The sequence below is a fragment of the Polypterus senegalus genome, chromosome 2 (assembly GCF_016835505.1).
Source record: "Polypterus senegalus isolate Bchr_013 chromosome 2, ASM1683550v1, whole genome shotgun sequence".
In the NCBI taxonomy this organism is placed as follows: Eukaryota; Metazoa; Chordata; class Cladistia; order Polypteriformes; family Polypteridae; genus Polypterus; species Polypterus senegalus.
Genome location: NC_053155.1, coordinates 145,584,900 through 145,601,096, shown reverse-complemented (window position 1 = coordinate 145,601,096; position 16,197 = coordinate 145,584,900). Strand labels below are relative to the sequence as shown.

Sequence of the window (16,197 nt, the reverse complement as noted above, 5' to 3'; positions counted from 1 at the left end):
GTGGAGATAACTTCACCTGCACCGTGGTATATAAGTTTCCAGAGCCGTTTCACAATATCTGTAATATAATTTTGTTTCTTTTGGTATTATTCATTTTTGACTTTGATTAAGAAAACAAGAAGCAATTCAAAACAGGGAAAGCAGTTATTTGAGGCAGTTAAGAGTTGGAAACAACATAATATAAGAAATTAGAACAATGAGAGGAGACCAGCCACCCAAGCTTGTTTGTTTAGCTCATAGCCACACTGTTTCAGGTATTTCTTAAAGGTTGTCAAGGTTTCATTTTCAATTATATGCCTTGTTAGTTTATTCCAGGTTCCCTTTGCATAAAATAGTGTTTTGTTTGCCTTCTTAATGGCTTCTGAACACTGTCTGGAAATTGGTAGTATAAAGTCCACTACGACTCCTAAATCCTCCTCATAAGGTGTACTTTTGATTTTCAGTTCTTCCATTGTGTATTCAAACCTAACATTTTTACTTCCTACACATAATACTTAACGTTTACTTACATAAAATTTCATCTGCCACAAATCAGCCAAAGCCTGTATGCTGTCCAAGTCTCTCTGTAATGGTTCGACGGATTCTAGATAATCTGCCAATCCACCTATCTTGGTATCATCTGCAAACTTAACCAACTTGTTACTTATAGTCCTACCTAAATCATTTATATGTATTAAAAATAGCAGCGGCCCTAGCACTGAACCCTGTGGAACACCACTCTTAACATCACCCATTTCAGATAAGGTTCCTTGCACCATCACCCTCTGCTTCCTGTGTGTGAGCCAATTCTGCACTCATCTACAAACATCTCCCTGAACTCCCACATTTTTAGGCTGATATCGAACCTCTCATGTGGCACCTTATCAAATGCTTTCTGAATGTCAAGATAAATAATATCATATGCTCCACTTTGATCATACCCTTTTGTTGCTTCCTCATAGAATTCCAGTATCTTGGTAAAACACGACCTCCCTCTTGTGAGCCCTGCTGACTGTTTAGTAAAACTCTTGTTCTTTCCATGTGTTGTCCCAATTTTTTCCTTAATAATTCCTTGCATTAATTTACCTGTTATGCACATTAGGCTTGCTGGCCTATAATTGCATGGATCTGCCCGATTTCCCTTTTTGTATAACAGGATAATATTTGCCATTTTCCAGTCCTTCAGAATTTCCTCAGTAAGTTAAATAAGACTGACACTGGGAGTCCATTAATTTTGTCCAGTTTATTCATTAGGAACATCGAGTTCTAGAGCTGATTTCTTTAGCAAACGCCTGACAATATCCATTTTAATGGAAATCAAGATTATCAATACATATGTATTGGTAATTTTAAGCCTGGACATAACAAATTCTGCTTGTTTTTTGACAGTCTGATTAGAATTGATTTCAATGGAGAGAAACTGCAGTTTGCTACTTATGCTGGTACAAAGTCCTGTCCTGTTATCTTAAGTAATGAAATAACAATCTTAATTCAGGATGCTTACAGCATCTGCTTCTGTGTCTTTGGGCTTCTTAAAATTATTTTCACTTTTATAGTTATTTTAGACAGGAGTGCTGTAAACTCAGTCAGTAATGAGAAATGCAATGTCAGAAATGTGTGGTTTAATATAATTTTTGATTTGGTTTTAAATCTCGAAAAGTATCACTGGAAATGATCTAACCTTAGAAAGAACACAGTATGTGAGTACACACTGTCATTATTTTCATCCAAGTTCATCCTTTAGTAAGAACAAATTTTAAAATACATTTTTTTTTCGGGCAAACCAATGATACATGAAGTATTTCTGCTTTGATCTGTGGCTTATTTTATCTTCTCTATCCTTTAATCCTTACAGCAGTGTCCTGAATAACCTTTGCCAGTCCTTTTGAATGTCACATATATTATAATTAACACAGTCGCACAATCATGCACTTCAGGTGGGCTGATGAGAGCAGATTATTTTAGCTCACTTACGTCAAAGGTGGTCTGCCACTTACCTTCAAAGACGTGTGAATGAAACATAAAGATCACTAGATCTTCAAACAAGAAAGCTCAGTTTGCCTTTTCAGTTTTCCCTTTCATTTGTGGACTGGACTTGATCATTGTCAGAAATGAACCAGCCTGCCTGGGTGTTTCAGTAAGAATGTGTATCAGTCAGTTTAGGCATGGGATGCACTCCGTCGAAATCTAAAACTACCTACACCAACAATAAAATCTGGAGAGACTTTGATACAAGCTCCACCATTCTTTCTGGCCTAAAAAGTTCTGTATCGACTCCTGAAAGGCCACCTCAGCGAGCCTCTTTAGAAAGCAACAAAATTGGTCAAAACCTTTTGAGTGGTAAGTAATTTACATATATACAGTGTTGGGGAGTAACGAAATACATGTAACGGCGTTACGTAATTAAATTACAAAATAAATGTAACGGTAATACATTACAGTTACTGTATAAAAATGTGTAATTCAATTACAGTTACTTGTGTAATTTTTCAGAATTACAATTTAAGTTACATATTAAAAATGTCAGCAAAGCCTTTATGAAATATGAAATAATATTTTTTTGCCTGTTTCGCACGTTTTCATTAGGCCTATAAACATCGTCCTTTTCCATTCCCCCCCCTCCCACAGACAATAATTATTTCTGATAGGCTCTCCTATCACGTCTATAATTGCAGCGCCAGCGCCATCACCTCAGTCTGATAGCAGATGCCTGGGCATGTTGTGATCTGAGTTTCAAACTACTACTAGCAATGTCTAATAAAACTGCATTTCACAGCTGGAAATTTAGAAAACATTTCAGATATGTCGCGGAAAAGGGCATAAATCTAACTGTGCAATGTAATGCTTGTTTGCCGGCTATCAAGATGTTGTCCACATCGAAAACCTCAATGTCCAACCTCAGGAAACATCTAGAGGTAAGTGCTGCTTGTAAGAGCAAACGGAAAGTTTTTAGCAATGAAGCCTTCACATTGTCACACAGTCACAGACGCCACGCCACTTTTCACAGCCACACGCTTTTAATGTGCCCAAATGCAGATGTAGCCTATGGCTATTTTAGCTCCCTATTTCGGTTCACTTTAAGCTAGCTACTCTAGATAGCTAGCTAAGGAGGTTGTTGAGCCATATTACGCACTTTCCCTCCCATTTTGTCAGTTTTGATATTAGCGTGCCTGACTTGCTATATGTAATTTAAAATGTGCCTGGAATGGTAGATTTTAACAAAGACTACGCATTGTCCAAGTTTTACATGTATTGTCTTGAATGCAAGCGATCGGCTACTTCAGCATTTGTGATTGAAAAATAGACTGTAAAATGTTTTGTCTAGTAAAAAGTAACATGTTTTTTGTAAAGTGTAAACACAATAGTGGTGCACCATAGTCAATGTCTACCCCATAATTTAGTTTTAATTAATAATAACCACCATTTAATGCTACTACTACTACTACTACTACTACTACTATTCTTCTTCTTCTTCTTCTTCTTCTTCTTCTTCTTCTTCTTCTTCTTATTATTATTATTATTATTATAGCATTAATATTAATGCTATACATAATTAATAATTGTAATAATGTTGTAATAATTCATAGCTATTAGCATCTTGAAGTCTGACCTTGTGGTGGTTATTATAGTGTCTTTATGAAAGTTCTGATGTTACTTTGTGTATTAAAAGAGGATCAAAAGTGTTTAACTATTTTAAATAAGAAATTCGGTGTGAATTATCCCATAACTCTGTTGTTTGATGTCCCCCAAGTGCTGTCAGCTGGAAAAAGAATTTAAAAAATTGATACAACATACTGTACAACATAGACTGTAATAGTCTGGCAACTAACAATAAGTGGATGTGACGCAATAATTAACTTTCAGATTATTTTTTCTCTGCTTCATTGATGTAAGAGATATTGGTCCATTATTCGGTCTATGCTGCATCAAAGATTTTTTTTCTTCCTATATACAGGCAGCATTCAGTCACCTTGAACAACAGGGCTATGGACTGATTCACACTTGATTTCACCATAAAGATTATTACTGTCAGGTTTGAAATTGAAAATGGATACATACAAGCAGGCTACGGGTACAGAATACCCATCCAAAAATTGGAAAAGTAATCAAAAAGTAATTAAAAAGTAATTAGTTACGTTACTCAGAACAAGTAATTAAAATAGTTACACTACTATTACATTTTGAACAGGGTAACTTGTAACTGTAACGAATTACATTTTTAAAGTAACCTTCCCAACACTGCATATATAAAATAACATAGTAAGTGAAAGATTGTACTATTTTTACAATATGCTTCTATCTGAATGCATTAGTTATGGCATCCTGAGATCTTCTGGTGTTTTTTAGATGTTATAAAGAAAATAATCTAATATGTGCCAGCTTTTGGACTGTGCCTAAAAGTGAAGATTTAGGCAATAGTAAAGAATTTAGACCTTCATGAAAGAAAATAACATGGCTATCATTATATGGTAGTGTCTACTATTTAAAATTTCATGATAAAAAAGAATGGAAAGTCTTTTTCTTGGTAATATAGTGTTTGCTAAAATGCTAAAGAATAAAACCAGTGTGTGCAAATCAGTTCACTTTAATTCTTACTTATAAATCTTTTCTCAAATAACCGAATCTGACTCCTTGTGAGATACTGGAAAAATAACTTGAGTTATCTGTGCTTCAGTTGTAATGCACAATAGATAGATAGATAGATAGATAGATAGATAGATAGATAGATAGATAGATAGATAGATAGATAGATAGATAGATAGATAGATAGATAGTACTGTGCAACCCTAGACTTTTTAATAAGAATTTTGTTTTATAAAATTATTTTGTTGTCTGTGTTAGTGTGTCAATAGAATAAAACAAGTTTCAGATTTCATTCATTTTTCAAAAAAGTAAATGTTAGAGAAAAAGTTGTATTTTTTGTTAAAGAAAGTAACATCTTAACTAATACACCATTTTTCAAATAAAAAGTTGATTACTAGCCTAGATGCTAATTAAACAAAGATTACAGCTTGTAAAGATCAATGACATTGATCAGAAGTACCACTAAATCACAGTGGGTTTAGAAAGAATCAAACTGGGCACCGTACAACCAAACTAAAATTTGAGGGTGTCATAAAGGTGACAGTTTAACTTTCAAATCATTTATTCTTACACTGTGGCAATAGTGAGAATAGCAATAAGACACACATATGGTCATTTTGCATCAGCAAGGTCTCTCCTAAGCAGACATTCTGTGCCAGACAGGAGTGTCAAGACGTGCTGTCCAAGATCTTTTGAAGAAGCATAAGAAATTGGCAAGGCTGATATATGAATCTACAAGTCAAAGTATTTAATATATAGGTCAAACAGAATTCAAATTTTGTTGTAGACAACCATAAGATTGCTATGTGAATGTCTTCAGCCAGCAGTGAAACATGCAGAAGGTTCCCTGCTAATTTTCAACTGCATTTCAGAAAAAAGGAAATGGTGATCTGGGCAGAATTAATGGCATCCTCAATGCTGAGAATTATAAACAGATTCTAATCCATCACACAGGGAGGCATCTGAAGGGCCTCAACTTCATTCTGCAGCAGGACAATGAACACCCAAAAAATGGCCAAGCTCATAAACAACAATCTGCATCAAGCATAAGAACAAAGAGTTCTGCAATAGATGTTATGACCTTCAGAGTACCCTGATCATAACATTGTTAAGGCTATCGGATATTACCATGAGAAATAAAGGCAAGTGAGACTACCAAGGTCTATAGAAAAATTGTGCTTTGTTCTCCTAGGTGCAACCTACCAGTTGATTTTTTTGTAAAACTCCACAATAGCGGACCAAAGTGAACTGATATAGTTTGAAAGGCAAATGTGGTCATACCAAGTATTTATATGATGTACTTTTTTCTCCTAACTGCTCAGTCAGTCATTTTCCAACCTGCTATATCCTAACACAGGGTCTGCTGGAGCCAATCCCTGCCAGCGCAGGGTGCAAGGCAGGAACAAATCCCGGGCAGGGTGCCTCTTTACTGCTCATTATAATTATTATTTCATTCTTTTTGGAAGCATATTCACTTTACACACTGTTTTTGCATGTGCATAAGACTATCACACCGTACTGGTATCCTAATCATGTGAATTGCCTTTGCTAAAGATGTCTGCTAAATTTAAAAATTGAAATTTACTGCCATGTGTACATAGTATAATGACATTTTTAATTGTGTTTCTCCTACAAGTAGTAAAATACCAACTGCAGACAATGAATACAAACATAAAGACTGCAATATAAAATACAGTATCAGACAATGAATAAAGGAAACACTCATACAGTTTAAAGGAAGAGTGGCTGTTGCTTATTTGTCCATTACGACATGATGACATGGATAAGAACTGTCTCTGAATTCAATGGTGGAGAATGGTAATGATCCAGTATTGTTACAATAATAATAATAATAATAATAATAATAATAATAATAATACAAAGATTGTTTTGTTTCATACTCAAACAGAAAACCTCTTCAAACTGAATACTTTCTTATTCTCTGCAGTTCCTTGTCACGACTATGCTGGTCGAAGATTAAGCCAGTTGAGCAGTCCTGATGTGTGGAGCCCAATGTCCAGCCACAGCAGCAGCAGCCCCCTCATCAAACCTCGACAAAGACTGAAAGCAAACAGCAGTGATATGGACTCCTCTGACAGTGAATCTCCTGGCCTTTATAAAAGGTGATAAGGTACTATAGGACATTGTGCTGCCACCTTTCATCCTTGAATTCTCTTTTTATAAAACCTGAAAGTACAAATTTCTGTCTTTGTAACTTGAGGTACACTGGAAATAATGATCACTATACTTCATTTGAGTATAAATACAGTTATTCAAAATGATACATATTCACTTATTTCACTGCACAAATATCACATTTTTAAGAAATATACATTTTTCAACCTGCTTTTAGAATTTTGAGTTTTGTAATGCAGGCATTTATCAGATTTTGAAATTAAAGTGCCTTTGGCAGGTCAATGGGTATTCATTATTTGTCAATGCACACATGCTACTGAATTAATTAGTTATTTTCTATATAACATAGACTCAGGAAAAAAACAAATGAATATGCATTCTTGAATTATTTGTATAATAACATAACCTCCTTGAATCCACTCAGTCTAAATCAGGGCTGCAGGTGGCTTGAGCCCATCCCAGCAGAACTGGTCATAAGACCCCTCCAGTCTACCACATGACCTAATCACATTTTCACCCATTTCACATTCTCCAGTGAACCCAAATGGCATTTCTTTGGACAAGTTTTGGGAGAAACAAAGTTTCTGGAGGAAAAACCCATGGGATATAACGAGAACACAAAAACATCATGTGGACATAGACTGGACATGGGAGTCAAACTGGGCACTGTGCGGCAGCAGCATTAATCACTATGCCACTGCACTGGCATATTTTAAAGTGCTGTATAATGTTTGACAACAAATATTTATAATATGGTTTTGTACACATTAACCTGAAACAAAGTGCTTTTTTCTGAAAGACGATGTTTCTTAAACTTTTGCTTAACCATTATGTACACAAGTTTTTTTTTAAACAAATATGAAACAAGTTATTTAAATAAAAATTTATTATAAATGGAATGGATTAAAGGACAGTAGTGTTTTTAAAAAGCTGTCCTCTGAAAATGACACTGGGATATAATGTGTTAATTATCATTCACTAAATAAATACTGACTTCCACTTTCTTTTTGCATTTGTAAGTTTTCAAATGTATTCACAGCATTTGTATAAAAATATCAAAGATCTGCTAATAATAAATCTTTACTTCTTAATGTGTTATAGTATCCATCCATCCATCCATTATCCAACCTGCTATATCCTAACTACAGGGTCACGGGGGGTCTGCTGGAGCCAATCCCAGCCAACACCAGGGCACTAGGCAGGAAGTGTTTTTGCTTAAATTAAGTTTCAACAGTAAATGTCCTTGCTTTGGTTCCTTGACGGCACTCTCGAGCTGGCCCCATACCTAGATTAAGGTTATGACTCTTCCAGAATTCAACAAAAAAGTGTTTCTTGGGGAAAGCAAGGCATCCAGGAAGAGAACTGAAAGAACAGAAAAGAAATAAACACAATGAAGACAAAGATTGCACCCCTCATGGTCCTAACTAAACACAACTGTTGCATGCGTTCCTACATCAGACCTTGTTCCATTACTGTGGCCATTCCTTATCCTCCTTCTCCATCTCCATGTTTGCCTCTATGCCGCTCTCGACTCCAAGCTCATCTGTTAGAAGTGCTGGGCATCTTTTTAAGGACTGATGCAGTGTGAGGACACAACTTGTGTCATGTCTTCACTGACAAAATGTACTTTTGGGACAGCGCAGACATCTTATGAGAAGCAAACCCACTCACCAGAAGCTCCCCCAGATGCTTCTACTTCCCCAGTGGACTTCTTACTAATAAAAGACCAACCTTCTGGCTTGAAGACTGAGTTTCAATTCCACATTGTCCTGCTGCACTCTTTTATTAGTTTTAATCGTGTCCAGGAAGTTCTCTCAGCAACTTCCCTGGTAAGGTTTTGTTTGTTCCATTCAGGCAGAGGCGGCCTTTTGCGGTGTCGACTAGGGCAATCGCCCCAGGCCCTGTGCCTGAGGGGGGCCCTGCGATAGGAGATTCTTTTGTCACCGTCAGCTCATCATACAAATATGTGGAGCCTCTGCAAGACATTCAAATCCGTTATAGACTGAAATACGGTATGTGGTAGATTTCTTCGGAAACCACTCATAAACGAGGACTTGTTACTTTAGAAGCCTTTCCTGGCATCTATACCAATAACCAAGAAAGCTCTTAGCACGACATTTTTGGTTTCAAAATACCGTAATAATTACGCCCTTCAGTTTCGGATTTACACTGAGTCAGCAAGGAAGGCGACGCTAATACCATGCAGGTGTCTCCAAACCAATATAACAACAATTACAATACGTAATGTAATCAAACGGCCAATGGTACCTACATAAGGCACGATGTTTTTTTAACAAGAATAAGGCGTACAGCATTAGAGGGGGACAAGCCCGTGAGTGTGGTGGTACGGTATATACACTTATGGCTCTCGGCCCCGCATATGACATTCGCCCAAAGCCCTGCGTACTCCTAAGGCCGCCTGATTCAGGGAGTATTCTCAGTAACCTCCATGTTAAATCAGTCTAGTCTGTAGAATGGCTGTCTTTCAAAACGTCAAAGTATAATGTTTATAAAATACTGTAATTTAATGACGCATTCCTCTAAATTGTAACATTGTTTGTGTCCTTTTAACTATTTGTGGTATCCTAATTGATTCAGTAACTATGATTACATTTCAGTATCTTACATATTTTATCACAAACATTCGTTGGATGCATTTTTGCTATATATTATATCTTATATCTGATATCTTATATTATTATTACAATAACTAATCTGCTGTGTGCAGCTGGAAGTGAAGGACATCATTCCATCACTGCTGGTGTAAAATCAACCCCTTTAAATGCAATTACATTAATAAAAAGGAACTCAATTAGATGCATTTCTTGTTTGGACAGAGCTCTGCATGTGGCACAGGTTTCCAGCAGCAGCGGTGTCAGTGCGAACATTGTATGTTCAATGGCACAGTGAGCGTCATTGTGTTTGTTGTCACTGTATACTGTATATGTATTTCTGGGTAACACTTTAGTTCAGGTACAGCAACAAATGCATCTATTACTTATTTATATGTAACAAGACCTTAACAAAGGCTTCTTTTGGTTTCCTAGCAATTATAAAACATCAGTAGCTAGGTTATTCCCCTCTGTGCAGTGTGGCATATTGGCATGATGGTAAAATGACTTGTGATATCAAGAGAAATGTGTCTCCATTAAGCCAAGTCAGGCCACTCCAAAGTGAAGTTTTGTCATTAGGTCACATTGCAGAGATGAATAGACATTTTATGGATGCTTTGTAAGTGTTATGAAGACCCAAACAAGCATATGCTAAAGTCTTTTTACATAAGAGTAAATGAGAAATGGATGCACAAGCTAAACTAAAGTGCTACCTTTATTTTTTATTGAATTCTGACCAGGTTTGGTTCCTGCATTGCATTCTGGGATGGCTACTACAGCCATGACCATCAACTAAAATAAACAAGTCCAACAATGGAGAGATTAGTGAGGAGGAGCAGAGATTAACATGAACAAATACAAGGTGTATAGTTTTAGTTCCAAATGCTTATGCCAAACATATTAGGGTCAATCTGACACATACATTAGAAAAATAAGGTGGCATTATTATTTATCAGTCAATCAATCTTCATTTAATATAGCAACTTTAACAGCATGCCCCATCACGGTGCATTGCAAATCAAATATAACAGTTAAAGAGTTCAATAAACAGTGAAAGTAAATACATAGCCAAAAAAGCTGAAAATATATTTGAAACAGCAAGAGTTGGATGCTGTCAGAGAGGCATGCTATAAAATGACAAATAGGACAACTGGCAGTAATAATAGAAAGACAAAGATTACATAAGACAATACAAAAGAGCATATAAAAGAAAGGAATAACTATGAAAAATAATGAAAATAAACACTAATACATTTCAAATGCATTTTTCATCTCTAAGTTAATTGCAGTTACCTGACAATAAATTTCAGTGCCGCCATGGTAGATGCTGTTTTCTCAAGGATCCAGCATTCTGAGTTCAAATCCTGCATCTGGCTGCTGTCAGAATGTAGTGTGCAAATTTTCCCCATGTCTGTGTGGATTTTCCTGCGAGTTCGCCAGTTTTTGTCCCATATCCCCAAAGATGTATGCTGTAGATGAACTGATGATTCTAAAATCACTCCAGCATTGCTATATGTGTATGTGTGCACAGCGATGAACTGGCATCCCATTTAGGGTTGATTGCCTTGTACCCTAGGCTTTCAAAACAAGAGGCTGAATTTTCTTAATCAAATTTCAGAATGTAAGTGGGCATGGTAAGATATGTCAGATGTGAGTCATTGTGTTTACTTTGAAGTATCTCACCTCATATAACAATATCTTAAATGAATTTCTAGATATCTTGTAATAACTTTGGGAAATTTATTTGAGATAGCTTAAAATACCTTCACTTTCATTTACCTGTGATATCTCAAATTAACTTACTGCTCACTGTAGGAAGTGAGCTTCAAAATATCCTGAATCATGATGATTCTGCACAGATGGCATTGCAGACCCTTTGTCATCAAGACTGCTGCCTAATCCACATGTTCATTTGAATATTTACCTGTTTCTTTGAAATTATTTACCAGACATACCTTTGCATTTGCCTGATCTGAACTTAATTTTGTTGAATTATAACTTTTTCTATTTTCGAACAGAGACAATTGTGAACAGTACAAAGCCAGGCTATTTAAAGACAGAATTCTTACTGGATTTCAGAGCTCATTGTTCGTTTGGCTTTGTTTGTCCAGTGCCCTTGGTTGTAGGGTATTACATTAACCGACTTTTTCATTTGTGGCAAATGCATGAATAGCTTTCACTTCTTCTCAGGTTTCCTGGTTTGTATCACTATTATATCTTTAAATGTACACATTCTTGTTTTTGTCTGTTTAATAACAGTGAAAAGTGATATTGCTGCTGTCTAATAGTTTCTTTAAGTTCTCAGAAATAAAAACTGCCATGTCATAGATATTGTGAATTTACTGTATTGTAGTTTGCAATGAACAGGGGGTAAAATCGGCCATTGTAATCACAGTTGCTATAACAGACACTGTCGAGTCTAAAGCTTGTTTAATGTGTGTCAGTCCATCATAAATCAATGAATTCAGTCTAACACTGAAACGTTGTCCATCTCTGCATCCATTTTTGCCAAAGTTTAATCAAAATCATTGTCTCTGAAGAAAAGAATGGGATGCCATTCAGTCACAATGCGTAATAGATATTTGAAAATATTTGGTATGTGGGTTATTTTTTAAAGAGTTCATTACTTTTGTTGGCTCCAGCAGACCCCCGTGACCCTGTATTCGGATTCAGCGGGTTAGAAAATGGATGGATGGATGGATTACTTTTGTTTGATATGGTAGCTTAGCAGTTAAAGCATTAATTCTACCTGTATATGCTGACCCACAATTAGTTATGTACTAGTCTGACCCGCCTTTTAAGGTGACCGACTTTTAAGTTGACCACTTCTTAAGGCAATTCAATATGTAGATCAATTTGATATTTTATACAAACTCATTAATTTGGTTATATTGCATTAGAGCGGTATTACTTTAATACTCATAGTTTCTGTTATTTTTGTGATGAAATTTAAACTTTTTTTCTATATTGAGGTCGCCCTTTTGAACCCCCCTGATATTTACTATGCGGTGAGGCATTTGTACTCCATCAACATTAATTATTTCCAGAGACATAATTTTGTCTATTTTTCCAGTGCATCGCACACAAAAGCAAGGGAACGATGGGAGCACCAGAACTCTGCTCACATCATGTCGCTTCGTACCGCAAGCTGTAAGTAGTAAGTCTGTGATAAGCGGAATACTGCTACGCTTTCCACTCACGGTACGGAAGGACAATCCCGACCGCTTTTATATAGTAAGAAAGAAGAAGAAGATATCGCACAGTCTGGAGTAGAAAATCATCTTTTACCTGAAAAACGAAACTACAAATCCCATCGTGCATTGCAAAATGGACGGGCGTGTGTGAAACTCTGCGCCTGCGTAGCACTCACGGGACGGAAGGACAATCCTGACCGCTTTTACATAGAAGGATATGGGTTTGGACATATGCTCATCCTGCCATAGATTGGCATCTCAACCAGATTTCATTTCTGTTTTTGCTCCCAAGGCTGAGGCCTAAATCAGGTCAGGCCTACTCCATATAAATCTATTGACCAGAAGTGAATTATTTGCATGCAGTTTCTAGAGGTGTTACTATACTGGCATTTTGTTTATTGTTTTTTTTTTTTTAAATTATATCTACAAAGAGTCATCAAGCCATGTCTATAGCTCTGAGACACCATTGAAACATAGTCTAAATCAAGAGTTCCCAAACATTTTTCGGCCGCAGACCCCTTTACCAAAAACTTTTAAAACCGTCGACCCCCTAGTCATTTACTTTACTTACTCAAATTAATACATTTGTACAGTACTCAATATTAAATATTTCACTAGGTATCAAACTTTTCATTTTAATCACTTGTAATTAATGATTGAAAAAGATAAAAGGACTACGGAATACGGCATTATCTTGTGCAACATTTAATTTCGAAACCTGCACTAACGAAAATTAAAGCAAAAAAATACGAGCAGAGTTTTTTTCAAATTTTTGATATTTATGAAATAAATATGTAAATTCAAAATACGTACAAATAGTCCAAGCTGTACTGTCTGCATTTCTTTTTTGGTACTGAAGAATTAACAAACAATTTTCAACAACCCCTCTCATAAAAAAAAAACCAATAAAATATGTACTTACTTGAAACAGAAGATTTTTGTTCAAACACGAATAAATAAACTGTGTCCTCTGATCTTCTTTTTCATAGCACTGTTTCTCAATAAATAATTATATTCAAAGTTCAAATCACAAATAAGTACATGTCACATCAAGTGAACCAATTTCTAGTGTTTTATGAAAGCATGACCGTACAAGACTGATAGATTCTGCTAATATCAAATATCCATCGTCTCGTCCAAGTGTGGACATGCAACGGTTTTTCATGTCTGCACTTGTTTGATATGTTCGATAAGACAATGCACAGACATGTTTGTGCTACATGTGTTTTCATGCATTGTTCTTACTTGTGACTCTTTTAATGACACATTTTACCTTTTCATTTGCAAGTTTGGTATGTAATGTGTTTTTATCAAAAAAGTGTTTTTTTCAATTATTTTACTTCTTAATTAGGTACCTATTGGAATCATAGATATTTTGAAGTAACAAACAAATAGCAGTAGTAAGGGGGTTTATTTTTGCTATTGTCGACCCCCAAATTTTTTTATTGAAACTTTCGACCCATAGAAAGTTCAAATCAACCCCAGGGGGTCAGTATCGACCACTTTTGGAACTCTTGGTCTAAATGATGTAATAACAATGAAGCTCCATGGAGCACAAAAGCAACAGCAATTGCCCAAAGCAATAAGGCAATCCCATACAGCCAAAAGTTTCAATTTGAAATCCCAAGAAGAGTTGAAATATAGAGCGATATGTCAAAAATATGGTAACCACAAGGCATATTGATTCCATAAAATCACAAGAACTCACCACTCCTAAGCACATTCAAAATGAACCGACAGGAATTATGGAATTGTGGATTTAAAGGGTGGAAAGCAGCTCCACCTCCTGGGGGACCACCCACAAAACACATGGAACATAACAAATGCAGCTTACATACTGTACACAGACAAAATGAACAATAGCAAACATGATCAACATACATAAAAGTATAATGAACAAAAGAGACATAAGTCATGAATTTGAACCACACCCAGGAGAATGATCTTTGGCTGATGTTTGACGCTATAAAAAGATCTTTCAAAAGATTTTCAGGCCATCAATCTGTAAGTTTTACCTTAAGTACAACTATGTCTTGGAGGAAAGTAATAAACTGAAACAAAGAATTCATAATCATGATACATTTCTTTACAATTTACTTTCTGTTTCTGAATTTCTGCTATCTAGACTCTGCAAGATTCCTGGATCTATAAAGGGACCATTATGATATAGATTTGACAATGGTATGGTGCTCTCAGGGTTGAAACCATCCATAATTATGAGGTGATGAACTTCATAGAGTTTATTCTTCACCTTTAGGTCAGTGTGTGCAGTATACCTTCAGTTGACCATTCAGTTTCTACTGATAGTTCTTTAGCAAGCTCATGGGCACAGATTCACACATTCAGATTTCTTGGATCAAATTTGGTGGACAGCATAAAATCAGAGTATTTATGGCCACTCTTAGATTACATGGAAACTGATAGGCAACAGATAAGACACGTAGTGTCTGGAACAGACAGGTTAACTTCTTGTGAAGGGATCTCTGTTTGATACACAACAATAGAAATAATTGATTATCTTAAACATTTCGGAAAAAAAAAATGAAGTAACATATCACAATGGATTCTTTTTGATTTTATGGCAATGGAGAGAGGTGAGGTAATGCATGTTGGCCGGATGCTTCAGTAAGCATTTCATTGTACTCTGTACAATTGAGTATACTACTTCTGCTACGACTTACACTACTTATGAAGATTTATTATGCTTTATTATTAACCAGATAATAGCTAAGACCTTAAAGATTTGTTGCCATTATAAATGTTAGATTCTACTTGTCAAAACAAATTCCCTGCCAGCTGCCCGTCTGAAACTTTCAACAGTCAACTATCACCTTATTTAGCACAATCGGTCAACCCATCCTCTGGTGGAATAGGAGGTGTGTTATGTATCCATCAACATTTTATTATTTAGATCAAATGGTTTTTCTAGATTGGCTATGCCAAGGGCTAGTACCACATCTCTGCTCTCTTGCTAAGATTTGAAAAATAAAATTATACGTGAAATACAAAAAAAGCATGTGACTCTAGCATTTCTTTTTTCTTTTTGCAATAATTCATTCTTAGTTTTTGCTTCTTTTTTTGCCCTCTGCTGTGCTTAAAGAAAAACTTATTTTTTCATCAAGATCATAATGACACTTTGTTCTTTGTTTTTGCTTTTTTTTAGATTTTTCTTGCCAAGTGGCACATCGCCAAAGGTAGCTCTGAGGCTCTGTCTAGGATATCAAGTCTCAGTGCCATGTCTATTTATCCCCATGCCCCTGTGTATCCTCTCGGTTTAATCCATTTGTTCACGCCAGCTCATCACACCTGCCAGTGACACCTGAGCCAATATAAAGGAGCCTGCCACTCCAAAGCAGACCTGTCTTTTGGAAGAAAAGAGGAAAAATAGCCATATAAAAATGGTGTTCAGTGGTCTGATTTGTTTGCTGTTTTATGTTCCTGGATTTTTGTCTTATAGTACAGGAGCTCCGAGTGCTCAGTGCAGAGACATGCAGCCAGGTCATGGTGTTCCAGCTTCATCAAGCACGCCTGTCTACAGTGTTAACATCACTGTGGGCACCTACAGACTGGGCCAGACTGTCTCAGGTAGGGGCAGACATTAAGTGTCAGCTGTAAAACTGTACCAGTATATGTAAAGGATGTATTAGAGTTGATATAAAAATTGCTAACACTTCATAAAAATTTTAAATGAT

At 36.0% G+C, this 16,197-nt stretch overlaps 1 protein-coding gene across 1 annotated transcript in view; it reads left to right on the top strand.

Moving 5' to 3' along the window:
• Nucleotides 1-2,053: 2,053 nt before the first annotated feature.
• Nucleotides 2,054-16,197, top strand: part of LOC120523453 (putative ferric-chelate reductase 1) — a 59,389-nt gene continuing 45,245 nt past the window's right edge. Inside the window, exons 1-3 of the mRNA XM_039744783.1 lie at nucleotides 2,054-2,319; nucleotides 6,512-6,686; nucleotides 15,963-16,090. Of these exons, the coding sequence (XP_039600717.1) occupies nucleotides 2,145-2,319; nucleotides 6,512-6,686; nucleotides 15,963-16,090 (478 nt within the window). The 5' untranslated portion in view covers nucleotides 2,054-2,144. The remainder of the gene's footprint in view (nucleotides 2,320-6,511; nucleotides 6,687-15,962; nucleotides 16,091-16,197) is intronic.